Source organism: Cnephaeus nilssonii, assembly GCF_951640355.1.
Source record: "Cnephaeus nilssonii genome assembly, chromosome: 13".
NCBI classification, from domain to species: domain Eukaryota; kingdom Metazoa; phylum Chordata; class Mammalia; order Chiroptera; family Vespertilionidae; genus Cnephaeus; species Cnephaeus nilssonii.
This window is the reverse complement of record NC_137084.1, coordinates 40,931,815-40,941,194: the sequence shown is the minus strand read 5'-3', so window position 1 is coordinate 40,941,194 and position 9,380 is coordinate 40,931,815. Positions and strand designations below refer to the sequence as shown.

General features: G+C 37.3%; 1 protein-coding gene across 1 annotated transcript; it reads right to left on the bottom strand.

Annotated features, from left to right (window-relative positions):
* Positions 1–866: 866 nt before the first annotated feature.
* LOC307109576 (olfactory receptor 52E4-like) lies at positions 867–1,814 on the bottom strand (the record flags this gene model as incomplete). The annotated part of the gene is made up of 1 exon (XM_079788389.1): positions 867–1,814. One exon carries the CDS (start codon positions 1,812–1,814, stop codon positions 867–869), a length of 948 nt encoding a protein of 315 aa, XP_079644515.1.
* Positions 1,815–9,380: the final 7,566 nt, after the last annotated feature.

The window sequence follows — 9,380 nt, the reverse complement described above, 5'->3', positions numbered from 1 at the left end:
CAGTTCTGATTCTTCAAATTTCCACAAGTTTGAATGATACCTAATGTTCACACCAGCACTGTAAATAACTCATGTTACAATCAATATTCATTCTCAAGGCTGTTGAGAAGGCACCCTTCCCATCAGTTGCTAGGTGGAAATGATATGGCTTACTACACATTTTTCTCTTTTGCTCACTTCTCTTTAGCTTTCCCTTATGGTTATAGTGAGAGTACAAATTAACCAAATCTTGATTGTCATTAGAATTACCTATTTTTAATTTTTTTGGTTAATCCCCACCTGATAATATATTTTCTATTGATTTTAGGTAGGGTGGGAGGGAAGGATATAGGGAGGGAGAGAGAGGAAAAAAAACCACATTGATGTGAGAGAGATATATCCATTAGTTGACTCTGCACATACCCCAACCAGAGGTGTGGATTGAACCTGCAACCCAGGTAGATACCCTGTCTGGGAATCAAACCCTCGACCATAGAGTGTGTAGGCTGGTGCTCTAACCACTGAACAACATTGGCCAGGGTGAATTATCTACTTGTAGATTCCTCCAATTTACAAAGCAAACAAAAAATACTAGACACAGTCAGAAGGAAAGGAATGATATTGAAATAATCTTACCTTTATTAAGTGTTGAAATATGCTAGAAACAGTGCTAAACACTTTGCAATCATTAATGTTACACAGTTATTACTTCTTCCTCTTTTATAGATGTTTAGATAGATTTAATTATATAACTTTAACATACAAAGGTAGTAAGTGGAAGAATTAAGATTATAAGTCCTGGTCTTGCTGATCCTAGAATCCAAGAAATTTATATCAAAGAAATGATTGGAGGAGGGAAATAAATAGAAAAGTAGGGCCCATAAGTCTCAGTTGGTTTTAGTCATGAATAATTGTAGGACGGATTTTCGGATCTGTTTGGTCCTTACTCCATAGATAATAGGGTTCAGCATAGCGGGTACCAACAAGTACATGTTGGCCAGCAGGATGTGGGTGTGGTGTGGTACATGCTTGCTAAATCGGTGGGTGAGGAAGGAGAAAAGAGCAGGGGTATAGAAAGTAAGGATGACACAAACATGAGACCCACAAGTACTGAGAGTCTTCAACCTGGCATCTTTAGAAGGGAGCTTAAAAACAGTACGGAGGATCTGTATGTAAGACAGAGAGATGCATGCCACATCAGTCCCAACAATTAAGACAATGACTGCCAAACTATAAAGACTATTGATGGAAATGTCAGCACAAGCCAACTTCACCACAGCCATATGCTCACAATATGTATGGGGGACAATATTGGTCCTGCAATATGGCCACCTCTTTACCAGAAAGGGATGTGGTGTCATTAACACTAACCCACGCAGAAGTGCCACTATGCCAACCTGAACCACCACAGAATTTGTTAGAATGGACGAGTGTCTCAGAGGATTGCAGATTGCCACATACCGGTCAAGTGCCATGGCCACAAGAAGCCCTGACTCCACCCCAGAGAAAGCATGGATGAAAAACATCTGAGTGAGGCAGGCATGGAAGTTGATTTCATGGTAATTGAACCAGAATATAACCAACATCTTGGGAAGAGTGGAGGTTGACAAGATGAGGTCTGTGATGGCCAACATGGAAAGAAAATAAAACATGGGTTCGTGAAGAGCAATCTCAGTTTTGATGATAAAAAGGATGAGTATGTTTCCCATGAGGGCAACAACATACATTGAGCAGAAAGGGATAGATATCCAAATATGCATGTCTTCTAGACCAGGTATGCCCATCAGGATGAAGACACTGGGATTGGTGAAGGTCGTGGAGTTAAAGTCAGGCATAATGATCCTGACTAAATGAAGACATCTCTTTCCCTCTTTTGTCCCTGGAGTAATCAAAGGCACATATATTCTGGTAAATACACAATATAGAATTAACTCAGTGTAAAAATACAACCAAACAAATTTTAATTGCCCCTTGGTGAGCATCTCTGAAATTAGAATTATTTCATCCCTCATTCCCAGATATTAATCTCATTAAGAACCAGTTGGAGTAGAAACTATCTTCTCTAACTGCTTATGACATTGCCTTTGGTTCAGAACCTGATACTAGGTGTTCCCCTTCTGTCTATGAAAGCCAGCCTAAGTGAACATCCTGAAAAATAACACCAGTTCCTTGCATCCTAATAAGGCAATGGGGAAAAACTTCCATATCATCTTCATTGAAAAGTACCCCTCCAAAATAATTATGGACTTTGTGACGTTTTGCATGTGGTATACTCTAAATCAACGATTTTCAACCAGTGTGCCACAAGAATTTTTAAAACATGCAATACCTGACTATGTAGTTAGGGGTACTGACAGCTTTTTCCTTACATTGTCAAATTAAAAAATCATAACAGCCAAAACAACAATAGCCTTCCATGTGAATGAATCAAAATTTATTTATATATATTTTGTCAGACCGGCAATGGATAACATTTTTTGATGTTTCACAGAATTTTCATAATTAATTTATGTGTGCCATGAGATAAAAAAAGGTTGAAAATCACTATTCTAAGTAGGTATTTATGAAAGCAACATACAAAAGGAATAATAAGCTTTCCATATTTACAATATTTTTAATGACAAAACTTTTTGAAATGTTCCTCCCTAATGAATTTTGGCCATAAAACAAACAACATCTAATCACCTAAATAGCTCTAAGACAGGAGCAAAACCATTAACACACCCAAAAGGTATGCTGCCTGGATTTTCTGGTATCCCTAGAAAAATATGACTTGAAAAAATATCCATGTTTTCATTGTAATTTAGATATATAATTTAATGATTACTCCTACTCTTGGATATGTATATATATATATATTACTACTCTTTAATTATTACTCTTTTGAGGACATATATATTTAGGATGTATACATCCTAAATATATATGTCCTCAAAAGAGTAATAATTAAATATTTATTTTTACCAAATTTATATTGAGATGTTAACTACAGTACAGGAGCTTCTCATGATACCTAAGAATTCAGAATACACTATACACTTTGGGAAAGAAAGACTGGTGAGCTCTAACTCAATCAAGTAATCAAATGGTTTTTTCCCCACACAATTACAGGACACCAACTGGGTCAGTCATTTGCTACTTTTTGTGTCATAATATGTACCACCAAAAATATTAAGAGTCATTAGCAAGTGTCCAGTTGCTGATTTGTATTAAATAGTATGAGGTTACCTTTATCCTTTCTAATTTATAAAAGAAGAAACATACACATTACATAAGCTAAATTTCTCCCAAGTCACATAATCAGCATGTGCTAGAAGGATATAATACACCCTGATTCACTCTAAAACTTCACCATTGTTCCTCTACCATATGTAATCAAAATAAAGGGACAACTGATGGTAATGTTTTTCTCAGGTCTTATCATGAATGATTCTCATAGGGCACTTAGAAGCAATAAGAACATATGTTCTTACTTATTATTTTATAAATGTGGTGTTATGGATTAAGATGGTTTATAGCAAATCCATAAAATAATCCTAAAATCTTTCTCTTCCAACATCTCAGTCGATTTCATTGTGATGCTCATTGTGAAACTATTGGTAAGCATTTTATTTCTAACTGAATTATTCTTAACCCCAGAGGACACATTTGCATACACTTCCTTTTCCAAAAGTTGGTACCAATTGACTGGTGCATGACACATCCTAAAGGATGGTGAAGGAAAAACTCAAGAGCATCCTTATCTGACCTTACAAGTGGCTTGTTCCATGTGGCAGGACTCCACTGATTGACCTGTCAACATGAGGCAGTCCAGAGAAGTCTCTAACTTATCTTCAGAGGTACCACACCATCAGCCTCTGCTGCATGTCCTCAGTCTATTTGCAGCACAGCTGAGTCTCAAGAATCCACAGTAACTTTAAATATTTATTCCTCATCTCTATGAAGCTCTTCCTCATACCAGGATGCTACAGTCTCTTCATTATTGTCTCTCATTTCTTTGGCTAGAGTAAACATACAAGAGTTGTTGATGCCTCCAGCTTAATTGTGTTGTGTTGAATCAAAGCCAGGAACTCAGTTGTTGAATCATTCCCTGTATGGAAGGTTCATGCAGGTTTTATAGCCCCACTTGGGGGGAAGTCCCAGGGGCTCAAACTTTGCAACAGATGCTTCTTCACCTTCTGATAAGTGTGATAACCTGGGGGAGAACACATTTTCTCTATCCCATGACATCAGTTGGTAATGAAATTTGATGTGAGTGAGATTAAAGGAGATTTATAAATAAACAGGTTATTTACACAAGTGCCTCTAACCCAACTAGTTCAGTTAAAATTAGTTCAGTTAAAACTAGTTCAGTTAAAATGAAGGTTGTAGTCATATAGGGGACTTAGCTAAGAAGGCAACACAGAAAGAAAGTAGTAAACTAGATTCCTGTGATACTGTCAGACTTAACATTCATGGTTCTCTCTCTTTCTGTGTATAAAATAATCATGTGTATTCAGATATATGTAGTTCTATACACATGTATGTAAACACATTCATCACACATATATGCATATAAATATACTAGAGGCCTGGTGCATGAAAATTCATGCACTGGAGGCAGGGGGTCCCTCAGCCTGGCCTGCCCCCTCTCACAGTCCGGGAGCCCTCAGGGGCAGGAGGCAACCCAGCAATCAGGGGAAGGCAACGCTCCCATCACACCTCTGCTGCTGCTACTGCCAGCAGCGCAAGCCTCTGCCGGTCCTGGTTACCTGTGCCTCGGGCCGGCCCTTGGTGGCTGGGTAGCCACCATTTGAAGCTTTCCTGCACCTTGGGCATCGGCTGGTCAGCTGCCATCCAAGGCTTGCCTGTGCCTCTGGCTGTTCCTTGGTGGCTGGGGTGCTGAGGGGACTGGGGGACTCCGGAGGCAGGTGCGGTGAGCAGCCAGACCTGCCTGGGGGCGGGCCCAGCTGTGCCGTATTGCCTGCTGTCCCAGCAGGGCTGAGGGGACTGGGCGCCGCCATCTTGTGGCTGTGGGCACCGCCATCTTTGAGGGTGGGGCAGTCAATTAGCATATTCCCTCCTTATTGGCTGTGGGCATTACCATCTTTGCTATGGTGTGGGGGTCAATTAGCATATTCCCTCTTTATTAGATATACACACACATATTCATAAAAATTATTGCACCTATACAAAGCATGGTGATATTATATATTATACACAAAATAGATATACACACCTATATGTATTTGTGTATGTGTGTGATTATAATAATTTGATGTTCAGTAAATATTTATTGAATGCCTACTATGTACCTGAGTTTATGTTAAATGCTTTGGAAAACAGCCCCCAATTGGGTTACTCTTATCCATTTTACTTAAGGTTCTTTGAAAAACTAATGATAATGGTCCATGAAAGGAGATAATTCTTTCATACCATAACCTTTGATTTTTGTAGTATCTTGGGTTTGCTCTCCTTCTGCATCTCTTACCATAGGTGCTTTCTGCTGCCCATGCATACTTGTTCCCTTTGGTGGCTTCGAAGCCAGTGGCCTAAGCTCAGATTTACCCAAATTAATGTTGTTTTAGCATCAAGTCCCCACCCAGCACTTTCTTTCACTTCACAAAAATTCAGTCAAAATGGATCATATTTTCACCTATGAGGCCCATTTATTTCTCTTCATTAGAAAATTATTTATATATAAGCCCATCATAATAAAATGCATATTGCTATTTTAGATTAAAAACACTTATTAAACCTAGTATAAGTCAATTTATGTGAACTTGATCAGATTGATAAGCAAAGACAAATTTGGATATCTGGACCATTTAAAGAGAGCAAGATTTTTAGTTTTACTTGATCTCTATGTTACTATTACTTTATAAAGTGTAAACTAAGCATCCAGCCATATTTCCCAGACACATCTCCATAGTGGTGTCCTAATGTGCACTATCTCAGTATGACTAATTCCATTCATCATTATTCTATGTCTTAAATATCTTTACATCTCCAAAATATTTTGTTCAGCTGTTTATATTATGTAAGTCCATAAAAAGTTACTGAATGGCTGCCTTTCTTTTACCTACCATATGTTGGATACCCTGTAAATGGCCTATAATATAGCCACTAAAATATTCAAGGTTGACACTGCAAGAGAAGTTTCTGAGCCTGCTTCAGCCATATGGCTGGAGTCCATTTGTTGCTCATTATCTATGCTGCATAGAGTGTCAAATAGTTTTAATTTCTCTCCTGTTTTTCTTTCCAGTAGAATTGCTGCTGTCTCATGTAGTCCTGCTACCTCTTCACCTGGCTGGTCTTTTTGCCTGGGTTGCACGCATCTCTCAGAAGGCTGTAAGACAAATCAGCTGCCTCCCACTTCCTCCTCCAGTGCCTACGGGTCTTTCAAGAGGGTTATACAAAATGAATGCCTCCTGTGAATGGCTGTCAGTGATCATAAATGAGAGTCCCTTTCTTTGTTCCAGACGGTTCTCGCTGATTGGGCAGATGACATCTTTTGAGGGTTTTGCAGTCACCAGAGGGCTAGCCTCGGGAACCAATAATTAAAAAGTCCCTGGGCAGGCATTAGGGTCATAATGGTGATTATTTACTTGTACTTTGGTGAGAGTAAACATATATTGATTATATAGGCAAAAAGTTCTCTTTGCAGCATGAAAATGATTTAGCTTTCCATAGTCCCACATTTTTTCAACAGTAGAATTATGAGTCAGTATGGTTTAGAGCAGTGATTTTTAACATTTTTCATCTCATGGCACACATAAACGAATGACAAAAACATATTTTTTGCTGACCTGACAAAAAATAGGTATGATATTGGATGATTTACAAAAAAAAATAAAATGAAATTAAAAAATTACCTACCCTTCTTGATCCAAAGTGATTTACAAAAAAATCAGGTATCTCTACTTATACATAAGGATATCAGGTACCAAAAATCAACAAATCAGACACAACCTTCTTCTGCTATGTGACCAATAAGAGACAACTTTATTATATGACCTATATATTTATGGTTCAAGACAGGGTATTCACACTGGAGGGCTATTGTTGCGTTGGCTCTTGTCATGTTTTTATTTGACATTTTTAAGGAAAAGTGGTCAGTTCCCTGACTAAATAATCAGGTATTGCATATTTTAAAAATTCTTGCAGCACACTCGTTGAAAATTGATGGTTTAGAGCAGGTGTCCTCAAACTACGGCCCGCGGGCCACATGCGGGTGTTTTTGCCGCTTTGTTTTTTTACTTCAAAATAAGATATGTGCAGTGTGCATAAGAATTTGTTAATAGTTTTTTTTAAACTATAGTCCGGCCCTCCAACGGTCTGAGGGACAGTGAACTGGCCCCCTGTTTAAAAAGTTTGAGGACCCCTGGTTTAGAGCAATGCTAATAAAATATTATCCATGCAATACCTGCCTCAAAATCACCTGATTGATCATATTTGCCCCAGATATTTTCTAAAATTTTATATTTCTAGATATTATCTATTATATCAATTATCTGATATTATTTTCTTATCTTTAAAAGGAGGATAATAATATCTTATTAGTGACCAGGCTGCCAAGGGAGGGCAGTTAGGGGTGACCTGGCTGGCAGAGGAGGGCAGTTGGGGGTAACCGGGCCAGCATTTCAGGAGTATTTTGATACTAAAATTAAAAATACATAGAATAAATTTTCCCATCTACTCTGGCAAATAAAGACATTTTGTACATTTTATTTTTGTTGTTGTTTTTTAATATTGCCTTTCAATTGTAAGCTTAAGATTTCCATTTTAAAATGGACATGAAGTATGAAAAAATAATGTCAAGCAATATCACTAAATCCTCTGTAAATCTTTAAAGATTTGTGAAATTAGCACTGACAATCATTGATGAATAACGAGGGAGATGGTGTAATAGACATGAATCAAGCAGAAGGTATAATGAATTATTTGTCCCCTTTTCTACCTCATATTTTATCATTACTCTTTTCTGACCAATCTCCAGTTATAGACTTCTCTGGACCTTTAACAGTATCAATTATTTTACATGTAATGTTTATATTAACCCATCCAGATATCTTCACTAATGCTCACAGGTAAATGATCTGTCCAAATCAAACAAAGAGGAATTGAGGATGTCTCAAAGAAAACATTTAGTTTTGAGGGATTTAATGTCAACTTGAAAAAACCTTACAATACTACATAATATTTTTTATCACAGAAATTGAGTTTTCCTTATCAAAACAAATGTCTCTGTTTCCTTTCTCTCAGTTAGTATAAGGTAAAGGAACTTATCTGATGTGTAAAGTTTAAATATAGCATAGTCTCATTAATTTATTCCATAGAAAGTCAAATTATAAGGCAAATATGTTAACTATCAGGAATTCCATATCCTATTACTTCTCCTCTTTTTTACACATTTAAATAAATAGATATAAATATATTGATATTATAGATACAGACATATGTGAATATATATTTACATATAGCTAAGATCACTAAAATAGCCTAAAATGCCTTAAATGAAAGGCTCTTAATCTTCTGTTGATGTGGGGAACTAAATGGCTATGGCTTCTACATGAACAAAGCTTTCTTTTGCTCTTAACTTCAACATTAGCATCTTTAGATCTTTAGGTATATGATGAACCTCATGCTGTGGAGGAACACCTAGTTTCAGGTTTGGCTTTGCCACTTATTACAAGTGTAATATTTTTTCTCTCTATTTAAATTGATTTTTATAGAAGAGAGAGAGAAAGAGAGAGGGAGAGTTTTGTTGTTCCATAAATACCTTCATAGTGACATTCAATTTTTTTTAATTTTTAAATTACAGTTGATATTCAGTATTATATTAGTTTTAGGTGTATAGCATAGTGGTTAGATATTTATATAACTTATGAAGTGATCCAGTAAGTCTAGTACCCACCTGGCACCATACATAGCTATTAAAGTTGTATTGACTATTTTCCCTGTGCTGTATTTTGCATCCCGATGATTATTGTGTAACTGCCTACTTGCACTTCTTAATCCCTTTGAAATAAGTGGGAAATTATTGACACAGACAGAGCTCACTGTGCTGAGTGTCCTGACAGGCTTAGTCTGACTACACAAAAGGAGCAGAGTCTCCATCACGGTGTTAAACCTGCTACCTACTTTTCTTCCTCCCCTGAGGAACAAATTGAGATTGCAGTTGATACTTCAAAGTATATAATGGGAAATTTTGGAATTTTACTTGAGAGTTAAATTGCTTCTTCTTTTCTAAAAAATGAAAACTGTGTCCTGCCTGTGTGGCTCAGTAGTTGAGTGTTGACCCATGAACCAAAAGGTCACTGGTTCCATTCCTGGTCAGGGCACATGCCCAGGTTGTGGGCTTGATCCTCAGTAGGGGGTGTGCAAGAGGCAGCCAATTGATGTTGCTTCTCTCTCAGATG